The 22148-nt window shown below is 40.6% G+C and overlaps 1 protein-coding gene across 9 annotated transcripts in view; it reads right to left on the reverse strand.

The window, feature by feature from the left end:
• The window catches only part of slc36a1 (solute carrier family 36 (proton/amino acid symporter), member 1), a 135269-nt gene that overhangs the window by 66042 nt on the left and 47079 nt on the right, over positions 1-22148 (reverse strand). For 7 of the 9 annotated variants that reach the window (XR_004221919.1, XM_018092822.2, XM_031898706.1 and 4 more), the window contains exons 9-10: positions 13349-13515; positions 11159-11328 (exon numbers count right to left, since the gene is read on the reverse strand). The exons of 1 other annotated variant lie outside the window; for it this stretch is intronic. Coding sequence is in view for 6 of the 8 variants with exons in the window: in XM_018092822.2 (XP_017948311.1) it covers positions 11159-11328; positions 13349-13515 (337 nt within the window). In the remaining 2 variants the exon portion in view is untranslated. Of the gene's footprint in view, positions 1-11158; positions 11329-13348; positions 13516-22148 lie in introns of those variants that run through there. One more of the 9 variants, XR_004221920.1, reaches the window with a different exon arrangement.

The following is a 22148-nucleotide window of genomic DNA, read 5'->3' on the forward strand; positions in this document are numbered from 1 at the left end:
AGGAACTGGTGCTTCAGGAATGGTTAATGATTAATGTCATGCAGTGCTCGCATTGGTCAGTTGCCCCACTATGCTACCGGAGCTCCTGGTAAAGCTCGTAACTGCTTGTATGTAAGCTCTTCAAACACTGCTTTTTATGAAACCTCTTAGCCAAGTCAGAAGCGCATATCTCCAGAGAATAATTTATAAGCAATGAAGAATAATTTATGACATAGCTTTTACACGCTGAATATGTCTCCCACTGCTTAGTTAACTCATAAGGTTGGTATTACCCCTGGGAACAGGTAAACCTATAGGTATACTATTTTAACCCATTGGTGGAATTCAAAGAAGCAAGTCACCACTCTGGATTACAAACAAACCTGTATAGTCTTTACTTGAGCCAATATGTTCACATATTATATCCAATGATTGCTGTTGCTAGAGAGGGGGCCACCTGTCAGATAATATCATTTTGCCTGTGCATTTAGGGATCCCCTGGTGTTTTTATTTCAGGAAAAAGCTGGACTAAATCAGTGAGAGTTACTGAGGGAAATCAGAACATGTAGTTGGTGGTTACACGCCTGAAAGGACAGAGCAAGAGTGAAGGTTTTGCTAACGAACATGAGCAAGATCTAATGGAAGGGCTATAATGTGATGCACTAAACATCTTAGCCGTTCATCTTAATGGCTTCGGAAATGAAGTTTAAAGTATCAATGGTTCAAAATCCTGTAAGGTAATGCCCCACCACAACATATAGTTTCTGTTTATGGATAACCCGCCAGAACCTCTTATATCTATATCTTTGTGCTTGATTCCAATCCTCTCAATCACCCATACAAAGTAATGCTATTGCAAATAGTGAATAGTCGTGAACAAAATAGGATGCCACAGATAGTTGGGTTTCTAGGGTGTTTTTGTAAAACACAATACAAAGAAGCACCCAAGGCTAAGGGGAAAAGAAATAACACCATCTTGCACAATAAAATTAATTACATTGGTTTCTCGACTATGTGTTAAAACCATGTACCGTATATACTCAAGTATAAGCAGAGTTTTTCAGCATCCAAAATGTGCTTAAAAATTAACCCTCGGCTTATACTCGAGTCCCTCCAACTAACACCCTCTGCTACCTGATTCCATGTGTGCTCTTCTGTGCTCCGCTCCTTCCTGGTTCCTTGCCCCGCCCCCCCGGCGTGACATCACACGCTCCCTGCTTTCAGCTCCGGTGTCTGTGTCTAAGGGGGAGGGGGAGGGACAGCCTTTACAAGCAGGCAGGAATGGAACTGTTTGAAGCAGGCATGCAGGCAATGGAACTTCAAGCCTGCATGCTATTGAGGCGAGGAGGGAGGGAGCTCCTTGAAGTAAACCTCAAGCTGAATCCTCTCAGTTTATGATGTGCTCCTTTTGATAGACAGGTTGAGGAACAAGGCATTAATAAGTGATTACTTCTCCAGGTGACCCTGCTAGAGGAGGCAGTATGGGGGAGCCTGGCATCTTGCATACTGATTCCCTGCACGTATTTGTTCAGTAAGATTGATAGATCCTAATTTTATTGGAATTTATTTTGATTATTGAAACTTAGAAGCTGCTGCATTTCCCATCCTAGGCTTATACTCGAGTCAATAGGTTTTTCCAGTTTTCTTAGGTAAAATTAGGTACCTTGGCTTATATTCGGATCTGCTTATACTCGAGTATATTAACAAGTGTAGCAGTGAATCTCCTTTCTTGAAAAAGTGTGCAGGCTTCCCTTAGCCCAGTGTAGGTGGCAATTTACTAGAGTTAGGTTTTCAGAATTGCATATCAGATTATATCCCAAAGATCTTCTGATCTCATTCTGCCAATATATTAGGAAACAGGGGCAGGGCCCATAGAGTAATTTGTTTTAATTAATAAAGGTTAAAAAAGTATTACACATACATAAAAAACACTTGGTCAATGCATATAATAGAGTAAAAGCCCTTAGGTGCATTTGCGTGACTTTGCTATGGAGCTTGCTGGTGTCTCCTTTCAGGAAGTCTCTTTCACTGATCTCTGCCACCCTAAGTGAAATCCACCTGAAGAGGCCAATGTCACTTTCAGTGGCAGATACCAGAGGAAAGCAAAGGTAGGATGGAAAGGGTAAAGGAGACACCGGCAAACTCCAAAAACTTGAGCTGACTGGCAAGGGATTTTTGCAAGTTATTAGAGAAAAGAAGAAAAAAATGGAAATGTCAACAATGGAGTCTTATGCAAAGCTGAGCTCTAGTTACACTTTCAAAAACAAGAAAACAAAGAAGATATAAAAGTCTTTATTATTTAGTTTAGTCCTCCTTAAATCTTAAAAATGAATATGGATAGAAATGCCATGTTTTTTTTATAGTGAACTTAGTGCACCAGCCTATAAGTTCACATCTCTAAAGTAGTAATGGTGCAGATATTCAAAAGTGTCACAGGAGCATTAACACATGCCCAGTGTTAATACAATCTGGTGCTAATTGTACTAATTTCAGAGCTGCCATTTACTAATAATCTGAACTGTTTGCTAATCAGGCTTATATTGTTACATTTATATTGTATATATAAACAGTATATTGTGCGATGGTCCCTGCATTTGCTGTGAATCAGCAGAAAAGAAGATGGGGGCTACTGAGGGCATTTTTGAGGGCACAGTTCTTCATTGCTTAAGGACTAAGGTTGCCTTGGGCTAGTAAAACATAATAAGCCCAAAACATAATGTACAGCATTTTTGCCCTACTTCTTTAGTTCAGCCTTAGTTAGTCAAGCGTCACACCAATCCTATATTTAATTATATTGCATTTTAGTAATCTGGCCTTTCTGTGTTTATTTATCTGCCTGCCTGTTTATCTAATTTTCAAGAAAGAGTTAATGCCAAGCACCAAGAAAAATCCATATAATATGTGGGCCAGTTCATAATGAAATGAAATAGTTTGGCAGGATAGCTTGCCGGCCATCACTAAAAACCAAGGAACCTGGCAGAGCTTGCACGCTTTCAAAATGAAAAAATGGCCAAATATTGACCATTGTAGACATGCAAAGCTGATCAAGATCCCAAGAGGCTGCCTGAACAGGAGGTCAAAGAGTATGGTATGGGGCTGAAGAAAAATCATTATAATGCATGCAAGTGTAACTTAATGATCAAAAAATGTAAACAGACTGCAGGTGATTTATAGTCTGTGCATTTTTACTAAATATATTATCTATCTATCTCTATATTTTATATATATATATATATATATATAAAAGAAAAATAGATGCCGCACTCGCAGGTCTTAGTGAAAATAAAGAAAATTTATTGTGTCAGACTAACGTTTCGGCTGTGTCCACAGCCTTTCTCAACATTAGTTAGAAACGTTAGTCTGACACAATAAATTTTCTTTATTTTCACTAAGACCTGCGAGTGCGGCATCTATTTTTCTTTTGTTCCATACAATTTTGTATACTGCACCCAGGCACCTGTGACCTTATTGAAACGTGAGTGCCTGCTTCCCTTCTTTTTGATATATATATATATATAAAAAAAAACTGGAGATCACTGGCACTCACGTATATGAGTTGAAGTTGCCTGGGTGCAGTCATCAAAGCAGGAAACAAAATTCAAGTAGAAAGAAGCCGCTCTCACAGGTCTTATATGCAAAAAAATATATCTTTTAATGTATGGTGAACTGACGTTTCGGCTGAACACCTCAGCCTTTCTCAAAGTTGATGTTGAAAGTACATATACATATACAGTCATGGCCAAAATTATAACAATTTGGGCCATGACTGTATACATACATACACATATTTTTGGTTCCCACACCCGGCACCCAGGTAATTGTGGGTCTAAGGAGAGTGCCCTTTCGCTACTATGGTATATTATATATATACAGTGGTGTGAAAAACTATTTGCCCCCTTCCTGATTTCTTATTCTTTTGCATGTTTGTCACACTTAAATGTTTCTGCTCATCAAAAACCGATAACTATTAGTCAAAGATAACAAAATTGAACACAAAATGCAGTTTTTAAATGAAGGTTTACGTTATTAAGGGAGAAAAAAAACTCCAAATCTACATGGCCCTGTGTGAAAAAGTGATTGCCCCCCTTGTTAAAAAATAACTTAACAGTGGTTTATCACACCTGAGTTCAATTTCTGTAGTCACCCCCAGGCCTGATTACTGCCACACCTGTTTCAATCAAGAAATCACTTAAATAGGAGCTACCTGACACAGAGAAGTAGACCAAAAGCACCTCAAAAGCTAGACATCATGCCAAGATCCAAAGAAATTCAGGAACAAATGAGAACAAAAGTAATTGAGATCTATCAGTCTGGTAAAGGTTATAAAGCCATTTCTAAAGCTTTGGGACTCCAGCGAACCACAGTGAGAGCCATTATCCACAAATGGCAAAAACATGGAACAGTGGTGAACCTTCCCAGGAGTGGCCGGCCGGCCGACCAAAATTACCCCAAGAGCGCAGAGACAACTCATCCGAGAGGCCACAAAAGACCCCAGGACAACATCTAAAGAACTGCAGGCCTCACTTGCCTCAATTAAGGTCAGTGTTCACGACTCCACCACAAGAAAGAGACTGGGCAAAAACAGCCTGCATGGCAGATTTCCAAGGCGCAAACCACTTTTAAGCAAAAAGAACATTATGGCTCGTCTCAATTTTGCTAAAAAACATCTCAATGATTGCCCAGACTTTTGGGAAAATATCTTGTGGACCGACGAGACAAAAGTTGAACTTTTTGGAAGGTGCGTGTCCCGTTACATCTGGTGTAAAAGTAACACAGCATTTCAGAAAAAGAACATCATACCAACAGTAAAATATGGTGGTGGTAGTGTGATGGTCTGGGGTTGTTTTGCTGCTTCAGGACCTGGAAGGCTTGCTGTGATAGATGGAACCATGAATTCTACTGTCTACCAAAAAATCCTGAAGGAGACTGTCCGGCCATCTGTTCGTCAACTCAAGCTGAAGTGATCTTGGGTTCTGCAGCAGGACAATGACCCAAAACACACCAGCAAATCCACCTCTGAATGGCTGAAGAAAAACAAAATGAAGACTTTGGAGTGGCCTAGTCAAAGTCCTGACCTGAATCCTATTGAGATGTTGTGGCATGACCTTAAAAAGGCAGTTCATGCTAGAAAACCCTCAAATAAAGCTGAATTACAACAATTCTGCAAAGATGAGTGGGCCAAAATTCCTCCAGAGCGCTGTAAAAGACTCGTTGCAAGTTATCGCAAACGCTTGATTGCAGTTATTGCTGCTAAGGGAGGCCCAACCAGTTATTAGGTTCAGGGGGCAATTACTTTTTCACACAGGGCCATGTAGGTTTGGATTTTTTTTCTCCCTAAATAATAAAAACCCTCATTTAAAAACTGCATTTTGTGTTTTCTTGTGTTATCTTTGACTAATAGTTAAATGTGTTTGATGATCAGAAACATTTTGTGTGACAAACATGCAAAAGAATAAGAAATCAGGAAGGGGGCAAATAGTTTTTCACACCACTGTATATATATGTATGTGTATATATATATATGTATGTGTGTATATATATATATATATATATATCTCAATCCATATGGTGTCCGCACTCCAAGGCTCAATATTCTGCGGGGTGCTTAGCCAAAATTATGTATGCATAGAAAATAATCATCTGTGGCCAGCACACCCTTCAATGTTTCATCAAAAAATTTTTTATTGCAGATATATTGCAATATATCTGCAATAAAAAAATTTTTGATGAAACATTGAAGGGTGTGCTGGCCACAGATGATTATTTTCTATATATATATATATATATATATATATATATATATATATATATATATATATATATATATATATAAAAAGCTGATGGAAAGCAGGCATTGTCATATCACAGTATGCCTGGGTGCAGTATAGAGAGTTAACGTAACACAATTAAAACAGTATATAACAATATATAATATATATATATATAGAATAGATGCTGCCCTCACAGGACTTAGTGGAAAAATAAAAAATGTATTTATTGTGAAAAAACGTCAATCTAACGTTTCGGCTGTATCCACAGCCTTTCTTAAAGCGAACAAAATTGCTACAAACCCACTCTTAAACCCAAATTGGCGCCAAAGTGTAGCTGATGACATCACACAATGTATGGCCAATCACCACCCACCAACCGTGCATACATAAACACATAAATAAAGTTTTGTGAGGTCACATAAATCAAAATCAAAGTGATAAAGACCAACATACTAGTGTACATATAGAAAGGCGGAAAAAAAGGAGAGAGAGAAAATTAAAAAAGATGCAAAAGAACAACCCGGAGAGGAGAACCATATGGGCAGACAAAGGGACGTGGCCAGATGCTGGCTTACAAAATAATGGCTATTAGCACTGTAAGGAGTCGGGTACCTCTTATATAACTCTGTACGCCTTAGGTGCGGGTTGCCATGGTAACAGAGATGCTAGGTGAAGACACTGAACCTAAGCGTCCGGAGCTTGCATCACAGGAATCATTATGTGCACCCAGTTGCTGATATAACAGTGGGACAGGCGCAGGCGTGAAGTCTGTACCTCACGATCTTACCACCTCAATATCGGCGAATCTGCTGGACACTGATTGTGATCCTGTGCGGGGAGCAGCCGTGGCTATCAGGGAGCGATAGTAGAATAGGAAGCCGAGTGACGTCACTGTTCTGCACCGTGACTCACGTAGATTCCCTTATTCACCTCAGCGCCTCCCATGGTTAACAGACTCTCTGATCCTGCCCTATGGGCTGTTATTAGGTGTCCCCATTATCGATATAACATCTTGTAACTCTGTGTGGTACAGGGGAGGTAAAGGGCATGATAATGGAATATAAAGGAAAATAAAAATAATGCTTATGGTACTCAGGTTGTGTGTTAATGCCTAAAGCACAGATTTTTTGCTGAAAAAAGAAAAACAGGAAAAATACAATGAAATACAGGGCAGAGCGAAAGAAAGAAGTATCAGTCTGTTCCAAATAAAAGTAACAATATAAAAGGATAGCATGTAAAAAAAGAGGGGAAAAAGAAGTGTCAAACAGAATATAACAATGTAACAATCAGCTAAATGCTGGATGAGCTGAAATGTATGTAACAAAATCAAGTTTGCAGCAGGATTCATATAGAAATACCGGACAAATATAAATACTACATAAAGTACTTATACTCTCATATAAATACTACATAAAGTATGAAAGAAAACGGTTTGTGAGATTTTTTCATACATACCAAATGACAATGCAGAACTCACAATACACCTACAGTGGTGTGAAAAACTATTTGCCCCCTTCCTGATTTCTTATTCTTTTGCATGTTTGTCACACAAAATGTTTCTGATCATCAAACACATTTAACTATTAGTCAAAGATAACACAAGTAAACACAAAATGCAGTTTTTAAATGAGGGTTTTTATTATTTAGGGAGAAAAAAAATCCAAACCTACATGGCCCTGTGTGAAAAAGTAATTTTGAACCTAATAACTGGTTGGGCCACCCTTAGCAGCAATAACTGCAATCAAGCGTTTGTGATAACTTGCAACGAGTCTTTTACAGCGCTCTGGAGGAATTTTGGCCCACTCATCTTTGCAGAATTGTTGTAATTCAGCTTTATTTGAGGGTTTTCTAGCATGAACCGCCTTTTTAAGGTCATGCCACAACATCTCAATAGGATTCAGGTCAGGACTTTGACTAGGCCACTCCAAAGTCTTCATTTTGTTTTTCTTCAGCCATTCAGAGGTGGATTTGCTGGTGTGTTTTGGGTCATTGTCCTGCTGCAGCACCCAAGATCGCTTCAGCTTGAGTTGACGAACAGATGGCCGGACATTCTCCTTCAGGATTTTTTGGTAGACAGTAGTCTACCAAAAAATCCTGAAGGAGAATGTCTCCTTCAGACTCCTGAAGGAGAATGTCCGGCCATCTGTTCGTCAACTCAAGCTGAAGCGATCTTGGGTGCTGCAGCAGGACAATGACCCAAAACACACCAGCAAATCCATCTCTGAATGGCTGAAGAAAAACAAAATGAAGACTTTGGAGTGGCCTAGTCAAAGTCCTGACCTGAATCCTATTGAGATGTTGTGGCATGACCTTAAAAAGGCGGTTCATGCTAGAAGGCTTGCTGTGATAGATGGAACCATGAATTCTACTGAATTCATGGTTCCATCTATCACAGCAAACCTTCCAGGTCCTGAAGCAGCAAAACAACCCCAGACCATCACACTACCACCACCATATTTTACTGTTGGTATGATGTTCTTTTTCTGAAATGCTGTGTTACTTTTACGCCAGATGTAACGGGACATGCACCTTCCAAAAAGTTCAACTTTTGTCTCGTATTTGTCAAGGTATTTTCCCAAAAGTCTTGGCAATCATTGAGATGTTTTTTAGCAAAATTGAGACGAGCCTTAATGTTCTTTTTGCTTAAAAGTGGTTTGCGCCTTGGAAATCTGCCATGCAGGCCGTTTTTGCCCAGTCTCTTTCTTATGGTGGAGTCGTGAACACTGACCTTAATTGAGGCAAGTGAGGCCTGCAGTTCTTTAGATGTTGTCCTGGGGTCTTTTGTGGCCTCTTGGATGAGTTGTCTCTGCGCTCTTGGGGTAATTTTGGTCGGCCGGCCACTCCTGGGAAGGTTCACCACTGTTCCATGTTTTTGCCATTTGTGGATAATGGCTCTCATTGTGGTTCGCTGGAGTCCCAAAGCTTTAGAAATGGCTTTATAACCTTTACCAGACTGATAGATCTCAATTACTTTTGTTCTCATTTGTTCCTGAATTTCTTTGGATCTTGGCATGATGTCTAGCTTTTGAGGTGCTTTTGGTCTACTTCTCTGTGTCAGGTAGCTCCTATTTAAGTGATTTCTTGATTGAAACAGGTGTGGCAGTAATCAGGCCTGGGGGTGACTACAGAAATTGAACTCAGGTGTGATAAACCACAGTTAAGTTATTTTTAACAAGGGGGGCAATCACTTTTTCACACAGGGCCATGTAGATTTGGAGTTTTTTTTCTCCCTTAATAACGTAAACCTTCATTTAAAAACTGCATTTTGTGTTTAATTATGTTATCTTTGACTAATAGTTAACATGCAAAAGAATAAGAAATCAGGAAGGGGGCAAATAGTTTTTCACACCACTGTACTTCAGGGGGAGCAATATAAATTATCAATAATTTCCTAAATTACTGCGATGGTTATCATATCTCCATAAATCAGAGGTTATTGTAGATAAAACGCTGAGTAAGATACCAGTTTGTTCAAACCGTTCGGACTAATGGTGTTTAGCCGGTGCATCCATTTAAGTTCCCTCTGCAAAAGAAGTTTTTCACTATTGCCACCTCGGGCCAAGGGTGGTATGTGATCAATTACCATGCATCTCATGCTTGCTAATGAGTGTTTGTGGATAAGAAAATGTGATGCCACTGGAGTATTTGCTTCGCCGGATGCTAAACCTGCTTGAATTGTAGACCTACGGTTGGCCATCCGCTCTCTGAATGTTGTGATGGTCTTTCCGATGTACATCAGGCCGTAAGGACACTTAATAAAGTAAATCATTTATTTGGAGGTACACGTCAATCTATGCTGGTTCTGTATCACTCAGCCTGTGTGTAGGTGATTAAATGAAGGTCCCGAGATCAAAGCATTGCAGGTGGTACAATTGGGGCATTTATAGCAACCCAATCTCGTGGAAGGAAGCCAGGTATTGGGGGTGGAGGACTGATAACAGTGACTAGGATCAGTCTTTACAAAGATGTCTCTCAAACTGCGCCCCTCTTATAGGCTATCCGCGGAGGCTGTCTAAAGATGGGTGGTAGGGTATGGTCCTTCTCGAGGACTGACCAATGACAGAAAATCCCTTCAAGCAGGTAAAAGTTGTAGTGAAAGTAAGTCTCTCCTCAGTCCTCCTCTGTGGTGATTTGTCTCCTGCTTTTAGGGCCAGGGCTTGAGTAAGAGATGTGACCTTTCATCTTGAAGATTGCAGCAGCTGTGGTCTGTATCCTCTCTGTATGAACCGTGTCTCCAATTCATAGAGTTGGTGTTGTAACTTCAGTGGATCAGAGTTATTTTTAACCATCCGTACCATTTGTGAATATGGACTGCTTTGTAGGGTATGTGGGGGATGGCAAGAAGAAAAGTGCAGAAATGTATTTCGGTCTGTGTCCTTCCTATAAGTCGTGGTGGTGAGTGTGGAGCCCGTTACAGTTAATTCCAAATCCAAAAATGAAATAGTGGTTGTATCAAAATGCGCTGTAAAGCGTATTGTAGTGGAGAGTAAATTTAAGTCATTAACCATAGACCAAAATTGGTCGGCTATGCCAATCCACAACAAAATCATCAATTAAGCGTCTCAGTTACCATGGCAACCCACACCTACGGCGTACAGAGTTATATAAGATATGAGGTACCTGACTCCTTACAGTGCTAATACCCGTTATTTTGTAAGCCAACATGATCTGGCCACGTCCCTTTGTCTGCCCATATGGTTCTCCTCATTTTTTCTGACATACTCGACACATTGTGTGAGTTGCAGGTCAGCTATACGGGTTGTTCTTTTGCATCTTTTTTAATTTTCTCTCTCTCCTTTTTTTCCCCTTTCTATATGTACACTAGTATGTTGGTCTTTATCACTTTGATTTTGATTTATGTGACCTCATAAAACTTTATTTATGTGTTTATGTATGCACAGTTGGTGGGTGGTGATTGGCCATACATTGTGTGACGTCATCAGCTACACTTTGGCGCCAATTTGGGTTTAAGAGTGGGTCTGTAGCAATTTTGTTCACTTTCTCAAAGAGAAAGGTCCTAACAAGGACCGAAACATTGGTTTTAACAATATATCTGCAATAAAAAAATTTTTGATGAAACATGGGTGTGCTGGCCACAGATGATTATTTTCTATGCATACATAATTTTGGCTAAGCACCCCGCAGAATATTGAGCCTTGGAGTGCGGACACCATTTGGATTGATATATATATATATATATATATACACACACACATACCTCTTTGAATTTAAAAATGTATGTATTCCAAATACACAGATGTAACTTTAAAAATGCATATGCTAAAGGGCAATGCTTCACAGGAGATCAGGAGACTGCAAGGAAAACTTGATTAAGGAAGGGAATCAGATATTGTACACAAGTTTGTGACCCATTTCACACAAGGTTACCATTAAAATATAACACTTACATGTAATGCACACCAAAGCTGCCCTCACTGTCAGATCCATACAACGCACCCAGCGATCATGTACGTGCAAGGTCACTGCTGGCACTATAATCTCTGCAGCAACATAGAACTGCAGGGCAAAGGTGATGAAAATGCCAAACGAATAGAGTAATTTCACTGACTGGTAAAACCTGTGCAACAGAAACACAGGTGGAGTGTTAGATGGTACAATATAAGGGTGTTACCTAAATCTGACTTTTTCTTATATAAAGTAAGTAACCCTTAATTTTTTTTTGTCCATTTTTTCTGGTCTAATACATTTATTTAAATGATTTAACATGCTCCTGTGAAGTAATACTTATTTTTTTTTAACCTCAGGGTAATGGCATACGGTACAACAGCAAAGGTGCAATTATTGGTCAGACAATTACTGCTAATCAACTGACTCACAATTACATCTAAGGAGAAACTATTTTTATCAATTCACTGAATATAAAGTACATACTGAGGCACCAAGAAAATTTGCTCTCTCCTCCCTCACTAGTCTGCGTAAGTCTCTACTTTTTTCTCTTGTCTTCTGGTTTCTCATGCTCAGATCTACTACCTATTCTCTTGTTACTATCTTTTAGCTTTCCCATAATTTCTTAACTATTACATTCTGCTCACCCACTCATTACTTCTTTTAAAATCTCTTATGCTTTCTCCTTCTTTTGGCCTTCACCTCTGTCCTCCCTTGTTCACCCCATTTGTACCACATACCTTCAGCTTTCTTCGTCTTCTTTTCAACGTTCACTTTCTAGTTCCTCTCCCACCATTTCCTATGTGTACATTTCTCTCCTTTCACTCTCTATTGTGTTCTTCACATTTCTCCGTCCATGACTATAATATTTTGCCCATTCTCCCATCTATCTTCTACTTCTATCATTTTCCCCATTCTGCTTTTTGATATTGACCCATTTTCTCATTTTTATGCACCTATCTTCTCATTTTATTTAATTTTCATTCTTTTTTTGCTCTCATGCTCTTTGGATGTGCTTTCTCTCCTGACCCATAACTCCTCCCCCTTAAAAGACATGTAAAGCCTACATTTGCCTACAATGTGTATCAGTTGGACACATCTAGCCCACCCAAATGGCATCATTTGTACTGCATATATCCCTTCCGCTTGCCAGCACCATCACATTTTCTTAAAGCAAATAGCAGCTTTCACCTGGTGGCCATTTTTCCTCTGATACATAATCAGATACATTTAAATCTGCAAACAGCATACACACACACACAGACCCTTATTCAGCATACATTTCATGAGGAATACAGGCTCACACAGGAAGGACTGTCTTTGCTAAAAGTTCTGCTTTGTTTGAGCACTGTAATGGTAAAGCTGAGCTCAGGAGAAAAAAATTGATGCAGACAGCTAGAGCTGAGTTTCTATGGGAAGCAGCAATGCAATATCTTTACTGGCTGCTAGACTGGGGGGCGTGTTTAGTAATCTGAGTTTAGAACAACTGAGCATGTCTGGTAAGCCAGAAATCAAATTCCTGAGGGGAGGGCCGAGTGGGTTACAGGAGGAGAAGGAAATCTAAGTGATTAAGGAGATGTTGCAGCCTTACTATCAACCTCTGGACAACCAGTGTGGCAGGTATTGAAAGATTTCAAAGATGCTGTTCACTGATTAAATTTTTATGTGTGGGGTTTACATGTCCTTTAAGCTTACCTGCTATTTAAGACACCAGTGCATGATGTTATCGCTTTCGAGAGATACACATGTACAGTGCAAATCTTTGTATTTATGTTTGCTAGCAGGTACTGTGTATATTTTATTATTTATTATATGCATTTATCACCCACTTCAATTGTGTAGGGATTGGATATCCTGTAAGGAACTTTAAAGTTCTCCCTCTAACTTATCCAATTGCTGTACAGTTGAGGCAGGTTAGCCATAGAACTTAGAGCAAATGAAAGTTGTTTAAAGTAAACAGTGCTAGATTACACTGCTGTAATCTGTTTTTGGGCATGTACACTTTATCAAGGGGATATTTAAAGAGAAAAGAAATCTTACAGCCCAAATATTATATATATATATATATAATAGAGAGAGAAAGAGAGAGAGAAAGAAAAGAGTTAACATATACTGCTAAGAATAAATGTTCATAACCAACACAGATGTATCTTTTGCCTGTTGCTGGTTCCTTCGGGATTCTACAAACTTACCAGCAGTTGGGTAAATTGAGCGTGATGCTGGCTTGTATGCTGGAACCAAAACGTAAGTATCCCAGGGTACCCATGCTAATGTATAGGATTGTCACAATACCCATTCCAACATACAGCACTACAGGGAACTGATGAGGGATCTTCATTTTATTCTCCAGTGGAAGGACCTAAAGTAAATTGGAATCATGGTGAGAAATTCATAGATTGCACACTGCAGAGGAAAAAATACAGAATACACAGAATGGCAGCAGAACAGCAGACAATGCTTTTCTATTAATAGTGAGTTTCAGGGATTTCAGATTGTAAGCCTGGTGCTTTCATGCCTTAATACAGTCAATAAGGAAGAAACAGCATATAGTGCTGCATATTCTCTTTCAAGAGATTATAAAACTCTGCAGACCAGTCAATTCTATCCAGGATGTGACATCCCTGCAGCAGGATCTTGACCAACTGGCAATCTGGGCAGCTAAGTGGCAGATGAGATTTAATGTGGATAAATGTAAGGTCATGCACCTGGGATGTAAAAATATGCAAGCCCCGTATACCCTTAATGGGACTGCACTAGGCAAATCCATAATGGAGAAGGACCTTGGAGTCCTTGTAGATAATAAACTTGGCTGTAGCAAGCAATGCCAGGCAGCAGCTGCAAGGGCAAACAAGGTTTTGAGCTGTATTAAAAGGGGTATAGATTCACGGGAGGAGGGGGTTATTCTTCCCCTTTACAGAGCGCCGGTAAGGCCCCATCTAGAATATGCCGTTTAGTTTTGGTCTCCAGTGCTCAAACGGGACATTATTGAGTTAGAGAGGGTCCAGAGAAGGGCAACTAAGCTGGTAAAGGGTATGGAAAGTCTCAGTTATGAAGAAAGACTGGCCAAGTTGGGTCTGTTTACACTGGAGAAGAGGCGCTTAAGAGGTGACATGATAACTATGTATAAATATATAAAGGGATCATATAATAACCTTTCTAATGTTTTATTTACCAGTAGGTCCTTCCAACGGACACGAGGGCACCCACTCCGTTTAGAAGAAGGGAGGTTCCATTTAAACATTCGGAAAGGATTTTTTACAGTGAGAGCTGTGAAGTTGTGGAATTCCCTCCCCAAATCAGTCGTGCTGGCTGATACATTATATAAGAAGGGGCTGGATGGATTCTTAGCAAGTGAGGGAATACAGGGTTATGGGAGATAGCTCTTAGTACTAGTTGATCCAGGGACTGGTCCGATTGCCATCTTGGAGTCAGGAACAAATTTTTTCCCCTCTGCGGCAAATTAGAGAGGCTTCAGATGGGGTTTTTTGCCTTCCTCTGGATCAACTAGTAGTTAGGCAGGTTATATATAGGCATTATGGTTGAACTTGATGGACGTATGTCTTTTTTCAACCCAACTTACTATGTTACTATGTTACATCATTCACATAAGTCCCTGCCCCAGTGGAGCTTGCAGTTTAGGGTCCCTACCTAACTTACACATACACTATAGTCGGTTATATTTTTTTATATTTTTATACTGACATTTTGTGGTAAGAGAGATCAGTCTGGTGATTTTGTTGTAAATTTATTTAAGAACCAATTCGAAAAGAAAACGCATATTTGAACTGTTGCTTAGTAAAATACACTTTTCTCTGATTTTGGGACGGTTGTAATGTGCTGCTTGGCTGTAAATGACACATTTCTTTATAATGGATCATCCTGTAGTAGTGGGAGTATGAGTTTCTATAGCAACTAATTGTGACTATTATGTCATAATGAGTAAAAAGTATTAGATCCTAGCTTGGTGATGAGACATGATTTTTAGATGAACTTTCGATAGTAACTGCCATTTTAATCTGATCTGAATTTTAATAAACTCTTTTATAGTTTGCTTCTTGCATTTTCTGAAGTAAAGAGATCAGCCAGTTGGCCTGAAGTGACTGGACTTAAGCAGGGTATGGGCAGGGCCGGATTTATAAATTTTATAAATTTGCGCCATAGGCCAAACTTGCATACGGAGCAGTGGGGTAAGTCCCCATTGCTTCGTATGGGAACGCAAATTTTTAGAACTTTGTGCGGCGGGCGGCATGCCGCCCCCAGGTTTCTGCCGCCCTAGGCCCGGGCCTTTGTGGCCTCTCCCCAAATCCGGGCCTGGGTATGGGTTTCTATAGCAACCAATTGTGACCATTGTGAAATTCTTGCAGCTTCAGCATAATATTAAATTCTTATTTTGGGGGGGGGATTTTATTCCGTTCACAACTTTTAACATATCTTTGCTTGTGTTGTTTACTGTTGAGCTACTGTATAAAGGTTTAGCTGATCCTTTTAATTGAAGTAGCAAAGGACCTATGTAGTGCTGATTCTTGTGTTCATTTTTTTCACATTTAACTATATTTTGTGTGGCTTCTTTATATCAGTAATTTAAAATCTACTAGTTACCCACATTATATGGCAGCCAATAATACAGCTGATTTTATACAGGTATAGGACCCGTTATCCGGAAACCTGTTATCCAGAACTTTCTGAATTACGGATTGGGTAAGTATCTCTTCAATTTTTGAAATGTTGTAAGCTTTAGTAAATTGCCATTCTCTGAAACATGTAATACGAAAAGGCAAAGTTTAACCCTTTCCCTGCCAATGACATATGGCGTACGTCGGTTGCAGGGAAAGGCTTTATCTGCCAACGCCGTGTGCTGTACGTCTTTTGGCAGATAAAGACTGTCATTGCTTAAAGAGTTTTAAGCAATGACAGCCCCCTGGGCAACGAGCCAGGGGGGCTGTCATGTCAGCCCTGTGAAGCGATCGTTGCAGGGTCCCCCCCAAGCAGCAGACGCGATCGCATCGCGTCTGCTGCTTGCTCCCAGCTTCCTGCTTCCCCACCTCCACTCACCGAGACTGCAGCAGGACGGCCAGCCATGCGATCTGGATCTTTTGGACAGGTAAATGTGTTTTTATTTATTGTATTTACACACTTACACTCATTTACACACATTTATACCTACATACAGCACACAATTTAGCACTTTTTTTTTTTTTTTTTCATTTTGCACACTAATATACACTTATATACACTCATATACACACTTACATACTGTCACACTACTTTTACATATGTACACAGGTGTATACACAAACTTTGTTTTTGCATTATTTTTTTTTTCTATTTTACTGCTTGTTTTTAGTTTATTTTCCTTAAAAACTGTTTATTTTGACAGCGTCACTATTGGATCAGATATTCTGACCACTAATTACGCTGTTGTGTGACTTATTTTGTTGTTTCGCTGATTTGCACAATTTTTGTGGTTTTATTGCATTTTTATCCCTGTATAAGTTTTCCTGATCTGTTTTTAGCGTAGCTTTGCCATGTGTAACTTTGGTGGACAAAAATAACTTTACCTATTTTGAATTCATCAGAACGTGTACTATACAAAAATATATGGATTTCTAGATTTTTCTGTATAGTTTGGGGGTGTTACACCACATAATACGCTGACAGGGGGCTCTGTATGCAAAAGCTGGGTTTGCAGGCGAGAAATCCATATGCGCTATTTTCATTTTGGGGTCAGCACACAGCACAAACTTTGGTATATCTATGCATATTGGGCATCAAACTGTTCAGTAGACCTTAGGTGTTCCTATTTGGGTTGATTTGCCTTTGTACGCAAGAAATTGTGTGAGATAAATGCGGCAAACTTCAACATTTTTAGGCGATTTTCTGAAATATCATAAAAATCGGCAAACTTAGAAAAGCTTTGTGGCTTGGTACTTTGGAGTAGAAAGACATGGGTACCCATTTTAGATTCGGGAGAAAGTGTACTTTCCAAAAATATATGGCTTTCTGGGGTGAGCGTACTTTTTTGTAGCATTATCCCACATAAAGGATGTCTTAACAGGATTCTGGGAAGAAATTCCTTTAGGCTCTTAGATAAGTCCCATTTACATGGGCTTGTCCCATTTACATGGGTTTTATCCAATAGACTAATGCTGACCCACTGGGTTTTCAATGCAAAAGCCAGGATAATAGCTGATCAGATTCCCAACTATAGACCGGTTTCGCCCTTCTTGGGGCTCATCAGTGTAGTGAAGGGTTTTCTGATCAGCTTAGGTAGAGCCAGGAGTGGGGATACACAAACAAGCTAAAAGGGTTGAGGAGACCGCCTCATACGTATGCAAATGTCATAACAGGATTCTGGGAAGAAATTCCTTTAGGCTCTTAGCTAAGTCCGATTTACATGGGCTTGTCCCATTTACATGGGTTTTATCCTATAGACTAATGCTGACCCACTGGGTTTTCAATGCAAAAGCCAGGATAATAGCTGATCAGATTCCCAACTATAGACCGGTTTCGCCCTTCTTGGGGCTCATCAGTGTAGTGAAGGGTTTTCTGATCAGCTTAGGTAGAGCCAGGAGTGGGGATACACAAACAAGCTAAAAGGGTTGAGGTAAATGTGTTGATTTTTTGAAATGACACATCATATGGGGGAATGTTCCCATTGGGGCCCCTACATGCCACATATTTAGGTAAACCTATACATATTGGGCATCAAACTGCTCAGTGGACCCCTGGCATTCAAATTCAGGGTGTTTTATCTTGGTACCTAATGCTATGTGGGAGATAAGATGCTGCAAAGTGGAAGTTTTGAGCAGATTTTTGGAAATGTCATCAAAATTGCTAACTTTAGAAATGCTTTGCGGCTTGGTACTTTGGAGTAGAAAGACATGGGTACCCATTGTAGATTAGGGGGAATGTGTACTTTCCAAAAATATATGACTTTCTGGGGTGACCGTACTTTATACTAGCTTTATCCCACATATAATGAAGTAAATGTGTTGATTTTGCAGGAGCCGAAATGACAGATATGATAGATCATATGGGGGTATGTTCACATTGGGGTCCCTACATGTGACATACTTAGGTAAACCTATACATGTTGGGCATCAAACTGTTCAGTGGACCCCTGGGGTTCAAATTTAGGGTGTTTTATATTGGTACCTAATGCTCTGTGGGAGATAAGATGCTGCAAAGTGGAAGTTTTGAGGGGATTTTTGGAAATGTCATCAAAATGTCATGGGGGTGGGAAAAGGTGGGTCCGTGACATCATGGGGCGGGTCTATGACAATGTCATTGGGTCCTTCTGAAAACCAGGCTGTCCGGGTCAAAACCGGACAGGTGGCAACCCTAGTTTCGGCCTCTGTGTACATGAAATGCCAGAACCAGTCTAGACCTGCTTAATGCTAGACAATTCAGAAGACTGAGAAAAAACACATCTGGCCTCTCCAGTTTGCTTCATAGAGGAAAAAACCTTCTTGACTCCCATTAGGGCAACAGTATGAGTCCCTGGATCAAGTTAATTTTAATAACTTCTTACATTCTAAAAAGACATCCAACATTTTTCTGAGAGTATATTATACAAACCGGATTCCAAAAAATTTGGGACACTAAACAAATTGTGAATAAAAACTGAACGCAATGATGTGGAGGTGCCAACTTAAATAAATCACGGAACAAAAGTTTAAACTGAGAAAATGTACCATTTAAAATATGTTGATTCAGAATTTCATGGTGTCAACAAATCCCAAAAAAGTTGGGACAAGTAGCAATAAGAGGCTGGAAAAAGTAAATTTGAGCATAACGAAGAGCTGGAAGACCAAATAACACTAATTAGGTCAATTGGCAACATGATTGGGTATAAAAAGAGCTTCTCAGAGTGGCAGTGTGTCTCAGAAGCCAAGATGGGGAGAGGATCACCAATTCCAAAAATGTTGCGCAGAAAGATAGTGGAGCAATATCAGAAAGGTGTTAACCAGCGAAAAATTGCAAAGATTTTGCATCTATCATCATCAACTGTGCATAACATCATCCGAAGATTCAGAGAATCTGGAACAATCTCTGTGCGTAAGGGTCAAGGCCGTAAAACCTGGATGCCCGTGATCTCCGGGCCCTTAAACGACACTGCACCACAAACAGGAATGCTACTGTAAAGGAAATCACAGAATGGGCTCAGGAATACTTCCAGAAACCATTGTCAGTGAACACAATCCACCGTGCCATCCGCCGTTGCCACCTGAAACTCTACAGTGCAAAGAAGAAGCAATTTCTAAGCAAGATCCACAAGCTCAGGCGTTTTCACTGGGCCAGGGATCATTTAAAATGGAGTGTGGCAAAATGGAAGACTGTTCTGTGGTCAGACGAGTCACGATTCAAAGTTCTTTTTGGAAATCTGGGACGCCATGTCATCCGGACCAAAGAGGACAAGGACAACCCAAGTTGTTATCAACGCTCAGTTCAGAAGCCTGCATCTCTGATGGTATGGGGTTGCATGAGTGCGTGTGGCATGGGCAGCTTGCATGTCTGGAAAGGCAGCATCAATGCAGAAAAATATATTCAGGTTCTAGAACAACATATGCTCCCATCCAGACATCATCTCTTTCAGGGAAGACCCTGCATTTTTCAACAAGATAATGCAAGACCACATTCTGCATCAATCACAACATCATGGCTGCGTATGAAAAGGATCCGGGTACTGAAATGGCCAGTCTGCAGTCCAGATCTTTCACCTAGAGAGAACATTTGGCGCATCATAAAGAGGAAGGTGCGACAAAGAAGGCCCAAGACGATTGAACAGTTAGAGGCCTGTATTAGAAAAGAATGGGAGAGCATTCCTATTCCTAAACTTGAGAAACTGGTCTCCTCAGTCCCCAGATGTCAGTTGAGTGTTGTAAGAAGAAGGGGAGATGCCACACAGTGGTGAAAATGGCCTTGTCCCAACTTTTTTGGGATTTGTTGACACCATGAAATTCTGAATCAACATATTTTTCCCTTAAAATGGTACATTTTCTCAGTTTAAACTTTTGTTCCATGATTTATGTTCTATTCTGAATAAAATATTAGAAATTGGCACCTCCACATCATTGCGTTCAGTTTTTATTCACAATTTGTTTAGTGTCCCAACTTTTTTGGAATCCGGTTTGTATATCTGGCAATACGAGCGCCTCAGAGTAAGAATACCAGAATCTAAGGGGGGAACTGGCAGCACTGAGGGCAGCTGCAAGCATGGGGGAGAACAGGAGGCTCACTGAGCAACCACTGGCAGGGGCCGGTGTAGTGGGGGGTGGAGAAGGGACAGTGGAGGTTAATGAGGGAGACAAATTTGTAACAGTTAAGAGGGGAAGTAGGGGACACAAGGGTAGGGGGGCTGGTTCACAGCTTGTACAAACCATAGATTTGCCGCTTTAGGTGAAGATGCTGGGGAAGACAGCTCTGAGCTGGCATGTATGGAGCGGGCTAACTCTCAGAGCACCCTGGGAGCCGGCACCTCTAATACAGGTGGGGGGAATAGTGCTAGGAAGGGAAGGCAGGCTATAGTTGTAGGGGATTCAATTATTAGAAAGGTGGATAGGGTAATTTGTCGCAAAGACCCTACATGCCGAACTGTGTGTTGCTTGCCTGGTGCTAGGGTTCGGCATGTGGTGGAACGAGTGGACAGATTGTTGGGAGGGGCTGGGGAAGACCCGGCGGTCTTGGTACACATAGGTACCAATGACAAAGTTAGAGGAGGGGGGAAGTCCTCAAGAACAATTTTAAAAAGCTACGTGCGAAGTTGAGGGCGAGGACTTCCAAGGTAATTTTCTCAGAGATATTACCAGTGCCACGAGCAACATTAAGAAGGCAGCGGGAGCTTAGGGAGATTAATGCGTGGCTGAGAGATTGGTGCAGGGAGGAGGGCTTTGGGTTTCTCCAGAACTGGGCTGATTTCTCAATCGGCTACAAGCTCTTTGCCAGGGATGGGCTGCACCTCAATGATGATGGGGCAGCTGCTTTGGGGGAAAAGATGGCTAGCGGGTTGGAGGAGATTTTAAACTAGGAGTGGGGGGGGGGGAGGGTGCAGTGGGAAATTCTGTGGTAGACAGGATAGATGAGGTAGTGGGCATAGTAAGGGAAAATGGGGGAGGAGACTTGCTTCGGGATACTGATAATGGCAGGGAGGCCCATAAGTTGTTTACACGTCATTCTCACGCTGGAACCAGTATTAAATGTATGTTTACCAATGCAAGGAGTCTGACTGGTAAAATGGGAGAGCTGGAGGTACTGGCGTTGGAGCGGAAATATGATGTGATTGGAGTTGCTGAAACTTGGTTGAATGAGTCTCATGACTGGGCAGTTAATATTGGGGGTTATACATTGTTTCGGAGGGACAGGGGCAATAGAAAAGGAGGAGGAGTGTGTCTGTTCATTAAGCAGGAATTGAAAGCAAATATTAAGGAGGAAGTGATGGGGTTAACAGAGGGAGCTGAATCCTTATGGGTTGAGCTTCTCACAGATAGTAAAGAATCTACCAAACTAATTGTAGGGGTATGCTATAGACCCCCTAATGTAAGCGAAGAGGAGGAGGCCCAGCTCCTGTTGCAAATAGAAAAGGCAGCTAGTTTGGGGCAAGTGATAATAATGGGGGATTTTAATTACCCTGATATTGACTGGGGCAATAGTACTGCCAGGACAGTAAATGGGAACAAGTTTATAAACTTGCTGCATGACAACTTTATGTCACAAGTTGTTGAGGAGCCAACCAGGAACCATGCTATACTAGATCTAGTGATCTCTAATGACCCAGAACGTATAGCAAATATGCAAGTGGTTGAACCCCTGGGTAATAGTGACCATAATGTTATTTCATTTGATGTTTGGTGCAGGAAACAAATTTACACGGGGGCAACAAAGACACTGAATTTTAGGAAGGCAAATTTTAGCTCCTTAAGGGCAGCGCTTCAGGGCATAGATTGGGGCATTATGTTTTCTGATAAAAACACAGAGCAGAAATGGTTGTCATTT

Source organism: Xenopus tropicalis, chromosome 3 (assembly GCF_000004195.4).
Source record: "Xenopus tropicalis strain Nigerian chromosome 3, UCB_Xtro_10.0, whole genome shotgun sequence".
Lineage (NCBI taxonomy): Eukaryota > Metazoa > Chordata > Amphibia > Anura > Pipidae > Xenopus > Xenopus tropicalis.